At 35.8% G+C, this 22,657-nt stretch overlaps 2 protein-coding genes across 2 annotated transcripts in view; one reads left to right on the forward strand and one right to left on the reverse strand.

Annotated features, from left to right (window-relative positions):
• The window catches only part of LOC124537980, a 52,990-nt gene that overhangs the window by 11,011 nt on the left and 19,322 nt on the right, over window positions 1–22,657 (reverse strand). The window lies entirely within an intron of this gene.
• On the forward strand, window positions 3,613–8,725 carry LOC124537979. Its single transcript, XM_047114978.1, has 2 exons — window positions 3,613–4,839; window positions 8,431–8,725. Exons 1-2 carry the CDS (start codon window positions 3,825–3,827, stop codon window positions 8,433–8,435), a joined length of 1,020 nt encoding a protein of 339 aa, XP_046970934.1. The 5' UTR covers window positions 3,613–3,824; the 3' UTR covers window positions 8,436–8,725.

Here is a 22,657-nt window from a genome sequence, read left to right on the forward strand (position 1 = left end):
GAAAACATCTCCTTAAAAAGGGCCCAGCAATGGGAAATTTGTTACTCTATTATTATATAAGTTAGTCATTCATCAGCAACCTCTGTATTATATTCACTAATATTTAAAGTAGATTGTACTTGTACTAAAAATAAAACAATTTACAACTAAGCCTTTTTTAAAATAACTCATAATAAAACGATACATAGTTTTACTAGTGATGTAACGTTTGTATGTAAAATTGAAATGAATATAAGTAGTTCAGTAGAGCAGTGTATGTATGTGATTACATAACTACATATATATTCAAAAATCAAGAACCATTTCTAGTGTATAAGGAAAGTTGTTAGCTAATATAGGTATATGAGAATCTAATTTCTTGGTGGTAGGGCTTTGTGCAAGCCCTTCTGGGCAGGTACCACCCACTCACTAGTTATTCTACCGCCAAATAACAGTACTCAGTATTGTTGTGGTTTGAAGGGTGAGTGTGCCAGTGTAACTACAGGCACAAGGGACATAACATCTTAGTATAATGTCTAAAATATTATATAAGCTAATATATTGGCCGTCTTAAACACAATTAAAAGTATCATACAATTAATAATAAGTCAGTGTCTCTCAAAGGACTAAGCGAGTCCCGTAATAAGGTTATATAGTAATTGAATAGATGTGCATTTATGTGCAGAGCAATATAGGTCTTATAGCAATATGTTAAGATCTATATAAGTGTAATAAGTATGTAACCATGGCAACGCATCTAGGACGATAGCAGGTCGGAACCTTCACCTCTTTCCCGGGCGTCTGGTGGAAGCGATTTGAATTTTAAACCGTGCCGTTTAAAGCGGATATTTCTCGGGGGAATTTAAACAAAATATGATAAATAAATATAGGACGTAATTATACTACGACACAACTTAGATGTAGCATCGGAAAAAATCGTAAAACCGATCACATCCGAATTAAGTACGCTATCCCAAATTATCAATATTCATATCTTATGCGAAAATGATCTTTACACAAACGCAATAACTTGTAATATCGTATAACTTAAACATATTCGTCAATTTGACACGTCGATTTACATGCACTTGCTTTCTCGGGTTGAACTGACTCGAGAATCTATAGCGACGAATAGCGTCCAATGGCGCGATAGGGAACTGTTGCTGTTGTGTAAATCGGCAGTAATCGGCTATATTGAATTACCGATGCTACATCTAAGTTGTGTCGTATATTAAATGATAATTCTTTAGTATATTCAACGTGGCAACCAAACACTTGTGAAAAATTTTCACCGCTTTCGGTCGAGTGGTACACGTGTATTAAGTCATATGATTTGTTTAAGTAAATTCAAATAAAATTTTGTATGAAAAATTTGTCTCAATATTATAACAATTTTAATAATTACACGATAACGAAAGGTGATAAGCGTCGAGGTGACCCAGTATGCAATGTGCCTTATGTAATACACCATGTACGACCATGAGTTCAAAACTGCTAACCTTCTATGTGCTTAATATATCTCTATATTAATATAATAAACGTGGAAGTAGCTCTGTCTGTATTTTAGTTTCTTTTAAATTTATTTTTGGAATTGGCGGACGAGTATGGGCCACTTGATGGTAAGTGGTCAACATCACCCATAGACAATGACGCGATGATGTAAGAAATATTAACTATTCCTTACATCGTCAATGCACCACCAAGCTTGGGAACTAAGATGCTATGTCCCTTGTGCCTGTAGTTATACTGGCTCACTCACCCTTCAAACCGGAACACAACAATACTGCGTACTGTTGTTTAGCGGTAGAATAACTGATAAGTGGGTGGTACCTAAACAGGCGGGCTTGTACAAAACCCTACTACCAAGAGTCTGTCTGTCTATCGTTATTTCACGACCAAACTGCTGAACCGAATTTGATGAAATTTGGTATGAAGCAAACCTGAACTGTAATAAAGGACATAGGCCCTTAAAACGCGAATGTGAAATCGCGTACGTCTACTAGTATCTATATATGTTTACTTTCGTCAGTACATTTATAGTATACTTATTATCATACACTATTATGCAATTTCATTGCAAAAACTAGGACACAACAGCTCTTATCAAATCAATATCGTTATCAGTGATGATCTGTTATTAGTTTTATTATTATGATAATATGGTCTATAAATAAAATCTATATAGTGTATGACAACTTAGTTATCTATCTAATATTATAAACTAGACGTGCTTTTGTTTATAAAAAAATAGTTATTGTTATAGTCTAAGATACTAATTACATTAGCAATGTGCCAGTGAAAGTAACTACAGCACAAGGGACATAGCATATTAGATCCCAAGAACGCGCATTGACGATGTTAGGAATAGTTACTTTTTCTTACAGCGTCATTGTCTATGGCTGATTGTGACCACTTAGCATCAGGTGGCCCATATGCTAGTCCGCCAACCTATTCCATAAAAAAGAAACAAAGTCCAGAGACACAAAAATGCGTGTTGCTCTTTCACGATCTAGCCACTGAAGTGTTCTTATAATTCCTGGTGGCCAACTCCCAAAACACAAACAAGTCGCAATTAACAGAGTGTCTGATATAAGAAGGTTTTAAATGATTTCTTCTTGGACATTCAATTTGCTAATAATTATGTTCATGTTGGCTGGTATCAGCTACGTGTGAAGCATAAAAATGACGACCTCCTTGGGTCTGGGTGTGGGTTGTGGTCTTGGGTCTAGGTGTTAGTGGAAAAATCAGAAGTAACCTAGGTACCGTTACTTCTGATTTTCCAAAACACAAATGCTTTAGCTATTTACAATGGGATTAGAGGTATGTACATGATGTTGTCCAATATTTATTTATTATTATTTATTTAATTCTTAGAATTGCTGTGATACAATTTGAGGAGTTAGGGATACCGCGACAGTCACAAGGGATGTAGTGGCGCATTGGTAATGATAGGAATTACTGTTTCTTATAGCAATGTCTGTGTGACTATTTACTATCTCGTGATCAATAAATCAGTCTAACTCCTTATATCGGATTCGAGATCATATTCTACGAAATAGGTAAACTTTTTTACATTAAAAAAGGTTTCATATCAAATTATAGATTAGTATCTCATCTGATGCATCTCCGCCAACCGCAGCGCGATAGCCTATTCGATATCTATTTGTGACATCTCGCTGCTATCAGTCCGATATGCCAAAAAGCACTTATTGATTTTGTACGATGAATAATCCATTAGTTTCGATGTATTTTAGGTTTTTCGTTTAACGAGTGTTTGAATAAACGTTTGTTAATTGTAACGGGTTATGTTCGACTGGTTTTTGTCGATTTTGAGTGTTGTAACATTTAAACTCACTTTGACGACCTCCGTGGTCGAGTGGTGTGTACACCGGTGTTCATGGGTACGCCACTCTGAGGTCCCGGGTTCGATTCCCGGCCGAGGCGATGTAGATTACCATTAGTTTTCTATGTTGTCTTGGGTCTGGGTGTTTGTGGTACCGTAGTTACTTCTGATTTCCATAACACAAGTGCTTCAGCTACTTAAATTGGGATCAGAGTAATGTATGTGATGTTGTCTCACTAACTCATTCAACTTTAATGATATATAGATAATAATATATGTCGCATCCGGGACAATAGTTCGGAATATAAACCATACACAAACGTCAAAATGACGTGTACAGAGCCTAGATTAGAGAAGGAAAACGTTAATAAAAGAACGTGCACTCTGTATTCGAGAATTCATTACGTTACTATCGGCTGAATAAACAACACTAGCCTAGGAACTGTGCTGTGTATATTGAAAAGTATTTGTTTCTCGCCCGGATCCCTGCTGACGCCCCACAATGAGCGACCGTGAGGATAACGAGTCTCCGATATCAGAAGTGAGATTTCAACGGGCTGAGAAACCGCTAAATCATGAAGAATTATGGCGACAACTTATTGAAAAACAGAACCAAAATATGATGGCACTAATCTCTACGCTACGACCGCATGAATCAAGTCGTCGCCTCACTCTACCGGAATTCAACCCAGATAAAGAAGAAAGTGACGCGAGATCTTGGTGTGCAACAGCGGATATTTGTTTCGAAGACAACCCACCACGTGGCGGTCAACTCATTGTTGTCATTAGCAAGGCTCTGAAAGGTACCGCATCATCATGGTTGTCACATATATCATACCCTGGGATATCGTGGCCGGAATTTAAGGACCTATTCACTGCAAGATTCATATCTACAGACACATGTGCAGGTACCCTCATTAACTTAAATAGTGAAAAATTAAAAGACAACGAGTCATTAGCTGCATGCGCGAGTCGGATTATTACCTCATTGATGAGCCGTTGGAAAGATTGCACCAAAGAACAGATCGCCGTAGCAACCGCCCTAGCGCACATTTCTCAACACGACTCACGATTACAACGTCTTGCTTTTACAACGGAAATTACTTCCCGCCAGCAACTACAAAAAGAATTGCAGGCTTTCTCGTATCAAAAGCGAAAAGCTCCTGCAGCAGAGACGTTGTCAACAACTGATAGCAAGCGAGCAAAATTTTACAAGCAGTCTACATTAAAGTGTTTTGGCTGCGGGAAATTGGGTCACCGACAGGCTGACTGTAGATCAAAGCCCAAAATCTACAAGCCAAAATCTCCTGTGAAGACTGACGTGACTTCCACTTCTCATCGTGTAGAAAAATCAACGAGCATCAGATGTTTCAAGTGTGGAGTATTGGGACATGTGGCAAGTCGCTGTACTGCAGGAGTTGGCTCCCGCGGTGGAAACACCAGCGCTAGTACGTCGGCCGAGCGTCGTGTCGACCTGTGCGTAGTAGAACCTCCTACCGGATACCTTCAACATCGCAGTGAGTCCTATGTTTTTCACTATGATTCTGGTGCTGAGTGTTCATTAATAAAGGAAAGTTTGGCTACGAAGTTTAGCGGAAAACGTAGTTGTAATATTGTTTCTTTAACTGGTATTGGCCAAAGCAGTGTAAAATCAACAGAACAAATTTTAGCTAAAGTTATTATTAATGAGCACTCATTAGAATTGTTGTTACATGTTTTACCTGATATTTATTTACGCAGTGACATAATGATTGGTCGTGAAATTTTGAATTTAGGATTTTCGATTGTGATGACGAGTACTAGCTTTAAATTGTTAAAAAAATAATGTTGTTAATAGCTGCACTATCCAAAACTCTTGGCCTGACTTTAAATGTATCGATACAGATATACCCTTTGAACATAGATCACAACTTTTAAAGATATTAAATCGTTATTCGAAATACTTTATAACCGGTATGCCTACTACACGCGTCATGACAGGTGAATTAGAGATACGGTTAAAGGATCCGAGCAAAACGGTTCAAAGACGTCCTTATAGGTTATCGGTTGAGGAACGTACCGTTATGCGAAATAAAGTTGACGAACTTTTACAGGCAAATATAATTAGGCCAAGCTGTTCGCCTTTTGCTAGCCCAGCTTTGTTAGTTAAAAAACAGGACGGGTCCGACAGGATGTGTATTGACTACCGGGAACTGAATGAAAATACCATTTCTGATAGATATCCCCTCCCCATCATTACTGATTTAATATCACGTTTACAAGGAGCCAAATTCTTTACTAAACTTGATTGTGCTAGTGGATTCCATTTAATTCCATGCCATGAGGAGTCGATAGAGCGTACGGCCTTCGTAACTCCTGATGGTCAATATGAATATCTGACTATGCCTTTTGGTTTAAAGAATGCTATAACTGTATTTCAAAGAGCTATCGTAAATGCATTAGGAAACTTGGCACGTGATTACGTCATTGTTTATGTTGATGACGTCATGATTCCGGCTGAATCGGAAGAACAGGGACTTGACAGACTTAATACCGTCCTTGAAGTTCTCACCAAGTCCGGATTTTCTTTAAATTCTAAAAAATGCTCTTTTCTTAAATCTAAAATTGAGTTCTTAGGCTATGAGGTAGAAAACGGTAATGTTAGACCAAATAAGCGAAAAATAGAATCACTCACTGCATTACCACCTCCTGAAACCGTTACACAATTAAGGCAATTCATAGGATTAGCTTCTTATTTTCGACAATTTGTTGCACAGTTTGCGTGTTTAATGGCTCCACTTTATAGATTAACATCCCTCAAAGGCAATTTCATTTGGAAACCTGAGCATGAAGAAATCAGACAAAAAGTAATTACAATATTGACTAATGAACCAATTTTAAAAATCTTTAGTCCTAGTCTCCCTGTAGAACTTCATACAGACGCAAGTTCAGAGGGGTACGGCGCTATTTTATTTCAAATTCATAACAATAAACGACATGTCATAGCTTATTTTAGCAAGCGTACATCTCCCGCGGAATCACGATATCATTCATACGAATTGGAAACACTCGCTGTCGTAAATGCTATCAAACATTTTAGACAATACTTGCATGGACGTAAATTTTTGGTAGTGACGGACTGTAATTCATTAAAGTCTTCCCAACGTAAAGTGGATTTGACGCCTAGAGTGCATAGGTGGTGGTCCTATCTTCAATGTTTTGACTTCGATGTTGAATATAGACCGGGCAAACACATGGCACATGCTGACTTTTTGTCTCGAAATCCTCTACCAGTGTCATTGAACAATAGTCGCCCTTATAGTAAAGTAGAGCACAAGCGAGTAAATATAGTCGAGCTCTCTTCAAATTGGTTAGCCGCTGAACAACAGCGAGATAACGAAATAATCAAAATTATTGACGATATGAATAACGGTAAGTTGGAAGATAGTTTAGCCAATACATATGTCCTTAGATCCGGTATTCTACACAGAAAGATACAACGTAACGGTAGGACACGGTGTCTTCCGATTGTACCACATGCATTGAAATGGTCGGTCATAAATAACATTCATGATTCCCTTATTCACCTTGGGTGGGAGAAAACGCTCGAGAAAGCATATGATCATTATTGGTTCGAGGGAATGTCGCGCTATGTAAAACGGTTTGTAGATAGTTGTGTAACATGTAAGGTAGCTAAATCTCGATCAGGTAAAATGCAATCCGAACTTCACCCCATACCTAAGGTTACGTCGCCCTGGCATACTATTCACATCGACGCCACAGGCAAACTTAGTGGGAAAAATGATGTAAAAGAGTACGCTTTTGTTGTAATTGATGCATTCACAAAATTCGTTTTATTATATCACACTGCTAATATTGACACAAAAAGCGGTAACAAATAGTGTAGCACTTTTTGGAACACCCACTCGTATCATCGCTGACCAAGGGAGGTGTTTTGCGAGCAAAGAATTTCGGGAATTTTGTGACAGTAAAAATATAAACCTTCATTTAATTGCCACCGGCTCTTCTCGTGCGAACGGGCAGGTTGAAAGAGTCATGAGCGTACTGAAGTCGATGCTAACGGCAGTAGAGATTAACTCTGAAAAATCGTGGCAGGATTCATTAGGAGACGTGCAATTGGCTATCAATTGTACTATCAATAGGGTTACTAAGTGCTCACCACTCGAGCTTATGATCGGTAGGGTAGCCAGGCCACTGTCGTTGATGACCAGCGAGGTACAAAATGACGAAATTTCCATTGATTTAGACGCACTAAGAGAAAGCGCAGCTAATAATATAGGAAAATCGGCTGAATATGATAGGGAAAGGTTTAATAGTACAAAGGCAAGGCTTAATAAATTTACAGTAGGCGAGTTTGTATTAATTGAAAACGAAGAAAGAAATCAAACCAAATTAGACCCTAAATTCAAGGGCCCATTTAAGATAATAGAAGTTTTGGATGGTGACCGCTACCTATTGAAGGCTTTGAATTCCAAACGAACCTATAAGTACGCGCATGATAGGGTTAGGAAAATGCCAGGAGCTAATGTAGACATTGATTTAAATGAAAAATGTGATTTACCGATATGTGATACTGAAAAAGTTTCAGAACCTTCAACTGACATTGCTGCAAGTACTCTAAAAGAATGAATGTTAATTTTGTGTTGCGTTTCAGTCACAGGGATGACTGTTGATTTAAGTCACAGGGATGACTGTTGTTTTGAGTCACAGAGATGACTGTTGAATAGAGTCACAGGGATGACTGTTGATTTGAGTCACAGGGATGACTGTTGATTTGAGAGTCACAGAGATGACTGTTGATTTGAGTCACAGGGATGACTATCATTGAACACTTATAGTCACAGGGTTGACTTAAGTGTACGTGTGTATGTGTCGATTTCACGGTTACAGGGAAGATTTAGTTACTGTGTACATGAATTGTACGGGGAGAACTTGCAGCAGTAGTCAATCACTTATTTCGTTTATGTAATATTTCAATGTTGTTATAGAATTTGTGTTTAGAATAAAGATTATTTGATGACACAAGACTTTTATTTCAGTTATTTTAGTAGAGTGGTCAGATATGGCCGAGCGTGAATGATACTTTGCGGTATTTGCTTTTGTTCCAGATTAACACACGAGGACGCGTGTAACTCAGGATGGCCGTGTCGCATCCGGGACAATAGTTCGGAATATAAACCATACACAAACGTCAAAATGACGTGTACAGAGCCTAGATTAGAGAAGGAAAACGTTAATAAAAGAACGTGCACTCTGTATTCGAGAATTCATTACGTTACTATCGGCTGAATAAACAACACTAGCCTAGGAACTGTGCTGTGTATATTGAAAAGTATTTGTTTCTCGCCCGGATCCCTGCTGACGCCCCACAATGAGCGACCGTGAGGATAACGAGTCTCCGATATATATATGAGTCGTTGCTAGACTAATCCTTTCCTTCACGTAAATGTTTTGAAGCTTATCACCACGCCGCGTCTATTTGCGTTACTAGATACACAATTAGTGTTATTTAATTTTATCTTTCTTGGTGGTAGGGCTTTGTGCAAGCCCGTCTGGGTAGGTACCACCCACTCATTAGCTATTATTCCGCCAAATAACCGTACTCATTATTGTTGTGTTCCGGTTTGAAGGGTGAGTGAGCCAGTGTAACTACAGGCTCAAGGGACATAACAGCTTAGTTCCCATGGTTGTTGGCACATTGACGATGTATGGAATAGTTAATATTTCTTACAGCGTAATTGTCTATGGGTGATGGTGACCACTTACCATCAGGTGGCCCATATGTTCGTCCGCCAACCTATACCATAAAAAAAATGGAATTTAAACATTCATCTTACATTAGTTTTTAAGTTAAGGATATAATTAATAGAAAAAACGAGATTTGATCCCAGAATCTCAAATCTTAATTCGTCATTACACCACCGAGTAATATGTCCCTTTGTATGCTTAAATTTTTAAAACTACGCAACGGATTTTGATGCGGTTTTTTTAATAGATAGAGTGATTCGAGAGGAAGGTTTTTGTACATAATACATAGGCAAGTATTTAGTGTTATTTAATTTTATTTTTATATATTATTCGAAAATACAATATACATTATGCATGAAATAAAGTCGAAACACATATTAAAATAAAAAAAAATGTTACTTTTTAGTATTACAGAGAATTGAAAAGTTTATTTCCCGAGCGTATTTTAAACTTTTGAATATAATTGTAGTGGTAACGATTTGTGCAATGTCTAAACTGGGGCAGCTCAGATTCCCGAGTCCATTGTACGGCCTTTATAAATATCTATAAGAATAAAACATACAAGTATTTTACGCCTCTTTCGCTGTGAAGTTTCTATAACAAAGGATCTCTTGACGTTTTCCAACAAAGAAATGTAAAATTATACGAACTTTATTACAAAAATAGGCATGTTATTGTTGGGTTATCATATTTAGACGGTGTTGTTTAGTTACAACACGGATGAGTGTATAGAAATCATGGAACGAAAATAAATGTACGAATCACAGATAATAAATAATGAATATATTAACTGTGACTTATTCTAAAATCAAAATATACCTACTTTATACAAGTAGGCTTTTAAGAGCACTTTTGAATCGTCATTTTTTTTTTATTTTTTTTTTTTATTTTTATGGTATAGTTTGGCGGACGAGCATATGGGCCACCTGATGGTAAGTGGTCACCATCGCCCATAGACAATGACGCTGTAAGAAATATTAACTTTTCCTTAAATCGTCAATGTGCCACCAACCTTGGGAACTAAGATGTTATGTCCCTTGTGCCTGTAGTTACACTGGCTCACTCACCCTTCAGACCGGAACACAACAATACTGAATACTGTTATTTGGCGGTAGAATAACTGATGAGTGGGTGGTACCTACCCAGACGGGCTTGCACAAAGCCCTACCACCAAGTAAAAGTCATTTAACAATTAAGTGAAGCTACTCGTACCACCGGTTGGAAATGTAGACTCCATCGAGAATCGGAAAGAAATTCAGTAGATACTCTTATTCAACTTTTAAAAATACACAGTCATGTTAGTTAAATACTATTATATATCCTGGACGTCATTAAGTATTAACTGGACGCTTTTTAATTCACAGTTTATTTACACTTTTGATAGTATAACAGCGCGTGATACCTTTTGCCGTTACGGCAAACCACTCGGTTACCCCCCATCAGAATTTTCACATAAGAAAATTATCATTAAGATATAACATTGAGGGAACGTACAGACAATAAGTGGTATTAGTAATGCATAGTATTGAAATAAAACTAGTTTTAACGAATTTAAATCGCGTATATTAATTATTTTTTACATCCCGACGTTTCGAGCACTTTACAGCGTTCGTGGTCACGGTACATAGATAGTAGTATACAATACATAGTATTTATATAAATATTGAAGAAAGAAAAGAACGTAACTATTATGTTTTTTTATGATAAAGATTGGCGGACAAGCTCTTGGGCCACCTGATGGTAAGTGGCCACCATCACAATCGTGTTGTAAGAAATATTAACCATTCCTCACGTCGTCAATGAGCCACCAACATTGGGCACAAAGATGTTATGTCTCTTGTGCCTGTAGTTATACCGGCTCACTCACCCACCGACGGAACACAACAATACTGAGTACTGTTGTTCGGCGGTATAATCTCTGATGAGTAGGTGGTACATATCCAGACGAGCTTGCAAAAAGCCCTACCACCAAGGGAATACCTAGTATTGATATAAAAGTTGAAGTAAAAAATTCGTAATTATTATCTATGAATTATAAATTAAAATTCGTGTAGTCCAAGAAATGATCAACCTGATTTTTGAGACTTGTACCGGAATTTAGGTTACGAATTCAGAAAGGTATTCCGGCTGTTTAAGGTCAGGCTTAGTGTTAAGATATTAATAAATGTTTTAAATAGTATAAAATCGATGAATTAATACAAGATGCACGTGGATACAAGTATAAAGGATTCCCAAATGGATATGTAATCGTCGAAATATTTGGAAAATAATAAATTAATGGACGTAAAATATAATGTTATTTAATTTCTTCTCCAGTCTTTGTATACATACATACACAAGCACGGATCTCTGTATTCCCTTACTGTCATGGTTCAATGTAAATCGCTGTGTAAATATTGTCAACTTCGTTGCTTTAGTTGAGGTCGAACTTTTTTGAGACTGGCATTGAAACCCGCTGTCATGAGTTAGCTAGTTGTATTTAAGAACGAAGCTGCAAGTACTAAAAATAAACCGACACTGTTTTCAAATCATATTGAATAAGTTTTGTTTTGTCTTTTCATGCAGAAAAGAGAAAAACCTATTTTATGACTGTGTAAACTATATAGTATATGATAATAAAAATGTACATATTTACGCTTCTCCAGCACTTATTAGCGTATACATGATAGCATTTTCAAGCAAAATTTACAACGTTGAAAAGACAAAGGGAATAAACATCCTTTCCTAGTATCTATTTCGTACAATTTTTCCATAGTTTCCGTATCCTTATGAACTTTATAGTTATGTAAAAGCCTGTAAATTTCCCACTGCTGCTAAGGCCTCCTCTCCCATTACGGAGAGAGGATTTGGAACATATGCCACCACGCTGTTCCAATGCGGGTTGGTGAAATACATATGTGGCAGAATTTCTATGTAATTAGGTACACATGCCGGTTTCCTCACCATGTTTTCCTTCACTGCCAAGCACGGGATTAATTATGGAAACAAATTAAGCATATATATGTATATGGTGGCTTGCCTGGGTTTGAACCCGAAGTCATCGGTTAAGATGTACGCGTTCTAATCACTGGGCCAGATCAGGTTTTTTATAAGTCTTATAACGCATAATATTCGTAAATAAATCACTGAAACTACGTATTATATTATAGAATTACATTTCCAAGTCAATGAATGACAACGGCTATAGTAAAGCCTTTTACAGAGTAATGAAATCGTAATGAACTAATCCGGAAACCTTAGCATCGGCTAATACAACTTATAGATTATCTATTTCAGTCGAAGATAGCGTCAAAGTCATATCAGTGCCACAAAGAACGTAGATATATGTACATAAAAAAGTATCGTGAAATACTACATGAAATGAAATACTATGTGAAATAATACGTATACAGAAAACTGTTAAAAAAAAAGATTTAAATCGACGTTTGAGAATGTTTAAATGACAAAATTTTTAATTAAAAATCGCGTGAGTATAAAAAACAAAACTAACAATATAAAACCGTATAAAATAGAAAGAGACAGATAGATTGTCTGTATCCCTCCAACATCTTTTTTTTTTTAATACGTGTTCTGCCATTTTAGTCTACTATATAAGATAAAGGAACCTCATCCCATTAATAAATAAAAATGGACAACAACAGAAAACATTCTCTATTTTTTTATTAATCTGTAACCTGCAATTAAATTAATCTTACCATAATATACTATTAGAGTTTCCGGTTAATAACCTATAATAGATCAAAATTAGATTGACGCCTAGTTCGTTTACCTGGTGGTAAAGCTTTGTCTAGCTATCAATCAAATACTTTACCACCAAACAGCAATATTCAGTACAGTTGTGTTCCAGTTTGAAGGGTGAATGAGCCAGTGTAATTACAGGCACACGTTTGCAATGAAACATAGTTAGTAATCTATATAGTAACATAGTATACGACTTTAGATACTTATATACGACTTATAATATTATAAGCCGAGATGACCACAGAATTTATATATGTTTAATTTGTATTTGAAATTCATCTTGTGATCGCTGATAAAGGAAAATGTTGAAATTCGTGCATGTAATTTCCATATAATTCTACCAACTGTGTATTCACCAACCCGCATTGGTTTAGCGTTGTGGAACGAGTTCCAAACCAAGCTCAAAGGTAGAGGAGGATTCATTCCAGTAGGGGCATGTTAATATAATAATACTTGAGTTTTTACTTTAAGTATATTTGACTTCTTATGCAATTAGATAATAATCTAACATCTGCAGAGAGGTTCAGAGAAATATAAAACAAAAATTGCAATTATTAATGCATCGGGCTGGGTCAATGACCTCTGGCCTACTTGTAGATAAACTAGATCAATCGGAAGCGAGCGATCTCACAGTAAATACGGTATATCCTCTAAAATTGAAGTATTAGGCGCGCTTAGAAGTTGATAGCGAGTAGCTGGGAATTATACTAATATTACAAATACGAAAGTTTGTGAGGATGTGTGTGTGTTTGTTACTCTTTCACGAAAAAACTACTGAACGGATTTGGATGAAATTTTACAGTAATACAGGCTATACATCAGAACACATAAGCTACAATTGCTTATGATTTTATGTAATTTGGTCATAATATAACGATACATTTTAAGTACCCGTGCGAAGTCAGTCCGGGTCGCTAGTGATACATAAATGTCTGTATGAATGTATCTATATTATATTGTATCGCTAAAGAGCACTTAGGATTGATCAATACTATTTCTGCGTTCCGGTTTCAAGGGTGAGTCAATAGTTATGGGACATAACTTTTTATTCCCCAGGATTGGCAGCGGATTGGCTTTGGTTAATATTCAGCATCAATGTCAATTTGACATGGTGACAAGTGATGTTATTAGACGGACTGGTAAAAGGACTATCTGATAGTAAGACGTCATAGACCGATATATAATGTACAAATACATACTTTACCAATACTGGTATATTTGACCAATGCGCCACCGATGTTGGGAAATAATGTTTTATGTTTGGTACTTGTAGTTGCACTGGCTTTACCGGATCACACCAATACCAAGTAATGCTGATTGGTAGAATGTCTGTAGAGTGGGTGGTACAACCAAGTATTAAAAACTAGGTATAGTACGATACAACTTAGATGTAGCTTCGAAAAATTCAACAAAACCGATTTCTGCCGATTCACACAACCAATAGAAACAGTTCCCTATCGCGCCATTCGACGCTATACGTCGCTATAGATTCTAGCGTCAATAAAACACGAGAAAGAAAGTGCAAGTCAAATTGACGAATATATTAGTTCATATCATATTACAAGTTATTAAGTTTGAGTAAAGATCATATATAGCGTATTTAATTCGGATGTAATCGGATTTACGAATTTTGCCGATGATACATCTAAGTTGTGTAGTACTATAACATCATCTGTGTAGTATATATTAAAGAAATGTTTAAATAAGTGTCGTTTTAATAGAACACAGCGATGACACTAATGACGACTGTTATTCTAAAAACGTGAAATATGAAATCGCTAATTATAAATGTTTCAAGGAGGCTACTGCGGTAAAGAAGTTACGTAAGACTTATTTAGTTTCAAATGTACGTAATTTAATAATGTTCTACGCGAAATGAATGATTTTATTAAGGTAATATAGCAAAGATTATCATTATCATTATTTAGTATAAAACAAAGTCGCTTACCGCTGTCTGTCTATATGTATGCTCAGATGATATGTTTTAATACAGTGATTTGAGAGGAAGGTTTTTGTATATAATGCTTAGATAATATATTAAAGAAAAACTGATAATTTTAAGTTCCTAATCCTATAAGATATATCAAAGTAATGTATCTGTATCGGTTTGTATTGTCTAATGACACAAAACTATGAATTTTGTATATAATATTGACATTCTGCATTTTATTTGGTATCACTATTGCACCTTTGCGACCCAAAGCGATTCACTAGTAAATTAAAAAATACTGTTTTTCCTGTTTTTTATTCCTGTTTATTTTTTAATTTTTTTTAAAGAAATTTGAAACAACAGATAGAATAATGAATGTGTCAAACGTATTAAGTCATTTTTGATTTTTTGTACAATATAATCATTAAGTGATAATATATGCAATTTTGCTGCGACTGACCTTTACCTTTTATAACTATTAGTATGAGTTTCGAGTTTATACTTGGACTAGTGGTGCAAAAAGCTTCATCAAAAATATAACACCTCGCCTCATTGCCTCCACTGTCACGGTGACAGGAGGGCTGGTTCGTTTTTTGCCCAGAGGATCGGAATTGCGATTCAACGGGGAAATGCTGCATTCTTCCGCGCGGTCAAGATTATACAATAACTGGTTTTAGTTCATATTTGTATATATTTAAACATTTATAATATTTCTAGTGTATGTTCCATCTACCCACATGTGTTACGAATACAGGTGTCACGGATCCGCCTATTCATTCACAAACAATAGTCAAGTTATCCTTCTCTACGCGTAAGCACTGCGTCGAATACTCTCTATTTGCGTTCATAAGTACTCGAATATTTTTGAGTTTATCGAATTCGCGTAAAATTTTTAAAATTGGAAACAGTGATTATTATACCTACGAAATTACTTTTGATTCATCTTGATATAAAATCTTATAAGTGCAAAGTTGAATGTAAACTCAAACTCAACCGCGGGTTCGGAAAAACATCCTGATCTGTGGCAAGAGATCAACAATCCACAAAACTGTGCATTGCCTTGTTTTAGATATAACATTCGAGTTACTTAAACTAAATATACGGTTAACGAACTTAAAATATTGCCCATCACTACAATATACATGTATGTCACCGTAACATTACAATTCGTTAGATTGCAATCTGACGAGATAGATTATAATCTGTCGAAACATTGTGAACTGTGATTGCAATTTAATGTATTATTTTTCGCTACATTGTAATCTATCGAAGTTAAACTGTTAGAGTACAATCTATCGTGCGACAAATTGACAACGGTCAAAAGCTCTTCCTGATTAGCCGATCTTATTGTAAGAGCGACCAATCATATGTCCTCTATAAAATAGTAATATTAATCTATCCCGTTAGATTGTAATCTAATGAATTTTGTAATCTTACGGTGACGTTAATATACTATCCATTACCATAACGATGATCTCTATAGTTTTAACTGTTCTTTTTTTGCTATAGTTATAAAATATTTATGTTTTCAATTATATATTATGTATATTAGCCGGAGAAAGACCACAGTGGCGTGCACTTGGAGAGTCCTATGTCCAGCAGAGGACAAAAACGGACTGATGATGTAATGTGATGATGTGTATTATTCTAGATGTTTTTGAAAATTAAAATCCATATAGTGATTTGGTAAAAATCTATTATTATTTTTATAATAAATAATATTAAGCGAGTTATGCGACTTTTCAGTCACCTTTACGCCTGTGTATATCCAATTTAAAATATTGTGCAGTATATTTGCACTGCATACTGCATACCGGTACAGTATATATTACAATGCTATTAGAAGAACAATATCAAATAATAGATTTGGATTTTAAGATAGGGATATAATATGAGACAACATCACATACATTACTCTGATCCCAATGAAAGTAGTTGAAGCACTTGTGTTATATAAAATCAGAAGTATCGACGGCACCACAAACACCCAGACCCAAGACAACATAGAAAACTAATGATAATCTACATTGACTCGGCCGGGAATCGAACCCGGGACCTCGAAGTGGCGTACCCATGAATACCGGTGTACACACCACTCGACCACGGAGGTCGTCAATAGACTGCTAATCTCCAGGTCTATCATGGATAACTTAGCGTTAACGCATTTATTGAGTAAGGTTGTAGACTATGTAATATGAAGCTATGATCCTCGGGCGTGGACTTTTATACAGGTGAAGCCACGTGGAGCTGTTAGTATAATACTTTTCAAGTTACGATCTTTATTATACTGATATGACTGAAATGACATCGAATTGAAATCGAAGTCCAGTTTATTGAAAACCACGGATTTTTTCAACGGTTCTTATTAATTGTCGGACGGTTTTAACGTTTGTTTAATTTAATTGATAATTTCATTGCTTTGCTAACTTGTTTATTTATTACATGAATTATAATTGAAGTTTTGCTATACTCCAAAATAACATCAACAAACTTCATGGTGGTAGGGCTTTGTGCAAGTACGTCTGAGTTGGTACAACCCACTCATCAGTTGTTCTACCGCCAAATAATGTACTCAGTATTGTTGTGTTCCGGTTTGAAGGGTGAGTGAGCCAGTGTAACTACAGGCACAAGGGACATAACATCTTAGTTTCCAAGGTTCGTGGCACATTGACGATTTAAGGAAGAGTTAATATTTCTTACAGCGTCATTGTCTGTGTGATGGTGACCACTTACCATCAGGTGGCCCATATGCTCGTCCGCCAACCTATACCATAAAAAAAACTGAACAATCGCTATTAGTTAAAGCAAGGGTGTATCATTAACACATCCACGGATATACGCCGCGCGGAACGAGTATGAAATAAATAGTATTAACTTTCTGTAACACGTGTGACCTTTTGGAATGTTACAACTTACACGAGGTTTCGATCTCAATGATGACAAACATATATTATACACACGGGTTTTTGTATCATGACATGACATTTATTTATGTCATGTACGAAGTGTACTCGACATAAATGTAATTGATAATACTGACTTCAAATATATTTGTTAAATAAATAAATATTGGACGCCATCACTTATGTTACAACACAGGCACCACTAACACCCCGACCCATGACAAAATAGAAAACTAATGAACTTCCACATCGACTCGGCTAGGAATCGAACCCGGGTCCTCGGTGTGGCGTACTCACCACACTACTCGAACACGGAGGTCGATGTTAAGACGTATGGTGATGATAGTGTTGTTCTTTTTATTGAGCATGGGAAAGCGGGCAGTAGAATACATGTTGATTAATGGTCAGCAATGCTCATAGACTCTGTCACAGTAAGTAATTTCAACCATTCGTTATATCACCAATACGCCAAACTAACATGGTATATCCCTCGTGCCCTATTGGCTTACTCACTATACTGGCCCATGCTACTAGCACCTATTCAGACAGCCTAGCCTTAATACAGCCCTACCGCTAAATAATTTCCTGACTATAGTATTGATGTTGCCAATTCTATATGTTGAACTAAATATATTATATTTTAATATGTTTTCCGTTTTGTTTTATGTATTAGATGACTTAGATAGCTATCTACCTGTCATTAAATAAAATATCTCGTTTTTCTCGTCGTTAATAGATGTCGCATATCTTAACTGTGTATTTGTTTTGTAACATTGTTCATATAAAAAATGCTATTATAAGTGAAACAAAAAAACTAAATTTCAACACAATTTTGTTTTCAGACATTGCCATTGTTAACAAACAAGGGCAGAGGGCTCGTGAAGTGGTCTCGTCTCTCATCTACATCTACATAAGCTTAATATAGTTGTAGATACACACAGTATTTATTGTCATGTTTATATATGAGTCGAGATGGACCAGTGGTTAGAACGCGTGCATCTTAACCGATGATTGCGGGTTCAAACCCAGGCAAGCACCGCTGATTCATGTGCCTAATTTGTCTTTATAATTCATTTCATGCTCAGCAGTGAAGGAAAACATCACGAGGAAACCTGAATGTGATAAATTTAATAGAAATTCTGCCACATGTGTATTCCACCAACCCGCATTGAAACAGCATGAATATGTTCCAAACCTTCTCCTCAAAGGGAGAGGAGGCCTTTAGCCCAGCAGTGAGATTTACAGGCTGTAGTTGTTGTTATATATGTATATTCATAGTAGCATTGATCACTTTGATAAAATCTGTGATGATCATTGTATTGTACAAGAAGTATGGATAAACTTATTACGCCAAGTTTCCGACTTTGCAATGTCAATAAATACTTCTTGGGGCAAGATATCCGTCTCTATAATAAAATTCCACCGATATTTTTAACTTTGCCGTTTTATAAATTTAAATCGTTTGTACAACATTAATTGCTAAAGAAGGCATATTATTTACAATACAAGATTATACAGACGATAAAAAAGCGTGGAATTAATACCTGTTGACTTCCAGGCAGGATATATTATTTGCATATATAATTGTAAATAACTAGCACGATAGTATTTTTAAATGTTGAAAAAGAGTAACTACTGAGTTTCTTGCCGTTTATTCTCTTAACCGTTGGTAGCTTCACTTAATATAGTTGTTAAATGACGATTCAAAAGCACTTGTAAAAGCCTACTTGATATAAAGTATATTTTGATTTGAATTGATGAACTCCTTACCGAATTTTATAACGACAGCCCTCATTAATGGAATTTAATAGTCAAGTCAGCTGATAATAACATTGTGCACTAGTTTGTAAATATGAACTAAAACTAGTTACTGTATAAATCTTGACAGCGTGTAATGGTGACAAGAATGCTAGCAGCATTTCCCCGTTGAATCGCAATTCCGATCCTCTGGGCAAAAAGCGAACCAGCGCTCCTGTCACCAGTGGAGGCAATAAGGCGAGGTGTTTTTGAGATTCTTTCTTGCCACCATTCCACGCGGTCAAGATTTATACAGTAACTAGTTTTAGTTCATATTTGTATATATATTTAAGCATTTAATGTTGTTAATTCTTATTTTAATAAATAAAAAAAAAGTTTGTAAATAGTAGCATTCTCTTATTCCACAATATCGGAGACACTTCAAGCACAGTATGAGAGTGTAAACTCTGCCAAATCGTAAACTCCATTTGGCTAATGAGATTTAAAAATAAAAAAGACAAAATTTCAACCGCGTGTTTTAGGCCAAGAAAAGCATAATCAAGAATAAAATTGGTCTAGATTTTGAATGTTACACGATAAGGCTCAAGATTATATACCTATACGACAAGAAAGCGTGGAGCTAATATTTAACATTAAATAAAATTTACTTAATTTTAATTATTGGCATTATTTGTAAGTTAATATTTACGTTGCAGCTTTATGCAGTTACTTTTATTATAATTCGCTCTGGTTCTAGACGTATGACTCCACCAAACGCCAAACGACCAGTACAACAACAAAAACAACAACAGCCTTCAAATTCCCACTGCTGAGCTAAAGGCCTCCTCTCCCTTTTAGGAGAAGGTTTGGAACATATTCCGCCACGCTGTTCCAATGAGGGTTGGTGAAAGACACATGTGACAGAATTTCTATGAAATTTGTCAAATGCAGGTTTCATCACGATGTTTTCCTTCACCGCAGAGCACGAGATGAATTATAAAGACAAATTAAGCCCATGAAACAGCGGTGCTTGCCTGGGTTTGAACCCGCAATCATCGGTTAAGATGCACGCGTTCTAACCACGGAGCCATCTCGACTCCGACCAGACGACCGGTACAGTCAGCAAGAATGAGCTGCACTAGTCTCCCACGCCATGCCGGCCGCAAGATGCCTCTTCACGTTTTGAATTGCCACTTGTTTGAAGGCACCCAGGTTATAAAAGGAGGTGAACACGTGTGATGGTAGAGATTTACATTTTTTGGCGGTGCGACAAAGAAAAGAATTGAAAAATTGGAATTGAAATCACAGCAAGGCGGTGAAGGGTGAATACGACAGTTTTTATCAGGCAAGGTGACGTAATGAATATATCTTAGATCTAGTTTCGGTGGAGCACAGAATCCAAAGGACTTCATATCCGAAGGATCCTGAAGACTCTCCGAACCAGCCTGAAAATGATTTTCAAAATAGTTTCAGTGGATAAAAAATCTTTTTTATAAATTAAATCACTTTCATATAAATTAAATAAAAATGAGATAATTACAATAAATATTATAATTATCTGTTAAAATATTATCATCATTAAGCCTTAATGGTAATTGTTCCCAGTATTGATGTTTGTAATCACTTTAATCAAAAATAAAGGTAGATAATAAATACTATACAATTTTCAATTCATATTATTTATGTCATATAAAAATGACACATAAATTGTAATACTGGTTTTTTACCAATTTCGACACTCTTGGTACATACCTTACCATTCCTAACTCCTTAATAATTATAAGGTTTTATTGTTGTGTTCTGGTTTGAAAGGTGACCCAATGTTCAAAAAGATACAAGGGATGTAACATAGGCCGATGGTCTATTGATAATGTATTGGTTAATATATTCGAGCGCCAATATATATCCTGTTACCTATATTAAAACATCAAACAAAATCTTTATCATGTCTGTGATATAATAATTCTCCTTCCCTTTTAATTAACTAAGATCTTCATTCAAACATTCGAAAAGTTTCCGAGAAGAAACCGTAAAATCGTAAACGCTACTATTGATCGCTCGAGCTGTAGACTCTCCCTGTAGCTTCCTAAACAAAGGTATCACAGTCGAAAAACGTTTAAGAATTAACTGGCCAAGCAAACAAGATAACAGCTAAGCTCCGCCTCTTGCAGTGGCAGATTCGGGGTCAACGAACTGTGTGATGCATCCAATGGCGTTACGCGCAATGCGGTGACCTCATTGGCCGTTATCTACATTTTGGATATGGAATTCTAGCAATTTTTATTCTCATTCGCCGTTTAAAAATCTTGAAGAATCTATATTACTTTATATTTGAAAATCGAATGTGTTCATACCTATTTCTTCTGTTTCGTAGTATTGCTCGATTTGGCCAAAAGATGGCGATTTTTGAGCAAACCTTCTCGATAAATTAAATCCATAAAATATTTGAGATTATATTATTATTATTACGAATTTGTTAAGCTATGTAGTTAAATAAAACATTTTCGTATACACAAATGCCTCTGTATATGTCAACCCTAGCTTTATGAAAGCAAAAAAAAAAATCATACTAAGTTCCCATGTACAACAAAAGATTAATTTAATTATTAACAAGTATTCATAAATGACATATATCGATAATCCTACGTATGTATGAAGCTCTAACCGAACGCTGCGCCAAGAAGTCGTTAATTTACAAGCCTTTCTCATACTGAATGCCAAGTTTTTTCGCGTCGTTGTCATTTAACAGTTTCTAGTGTAAATCACTTGGCGTTTCGGCCAGGCTTGGAACATGACCAGGAACAACTTCTGCTCGTACCTTACCGTATTTAGGTCGATTTTGTTTGATAGTTATTGTTGTTTATGAGCCACGTCCTTTGCATAATTTAAACTTTCCGCAATATGTATTTTTGAGTCAAGACTTTATGGAATATTATTTCAACTGGTTTTTGGTTTAAGTTGGTAATAATTATATTAATTACTAGGCGACTCGCGCTCGATTAGCACGGTTTTTTGTTAATAAAGTAAATAATATGATATAAATTTAATTTATAGTGTAGGACTTAGGAATAATGTACCAGTGAAAAAGTTTTAGAATTGGATTACTAGTTTCACAGATTACACCATAATTTTATCTCTTAATTATGTTAAGTAAGATTTTTATTGTATTAAAATAAGTACATACACAATGTAGGTAACTTGCTTAGTATAGTGTCTGTAAACAGTTGAAAATAAAATTTGAAGTAAAAGTAAGTAAAGTAACAGCCTGTAAATTTC

The sequence above is a fragment of the Vanessa cardui genome, chromosome 19 (genome assembly GCF_905220365.1).
Source record: "Vanessa cardui chromosome 19, ilVanCard2.1, whole genome shotgun sequence".
Taxonomy (NCBI): Eukaryota; Metazoa; Arthropoda; class Insecta; order Lepidoptera; family Nymphalidae; genus Vanessa; species Vanessa cardui.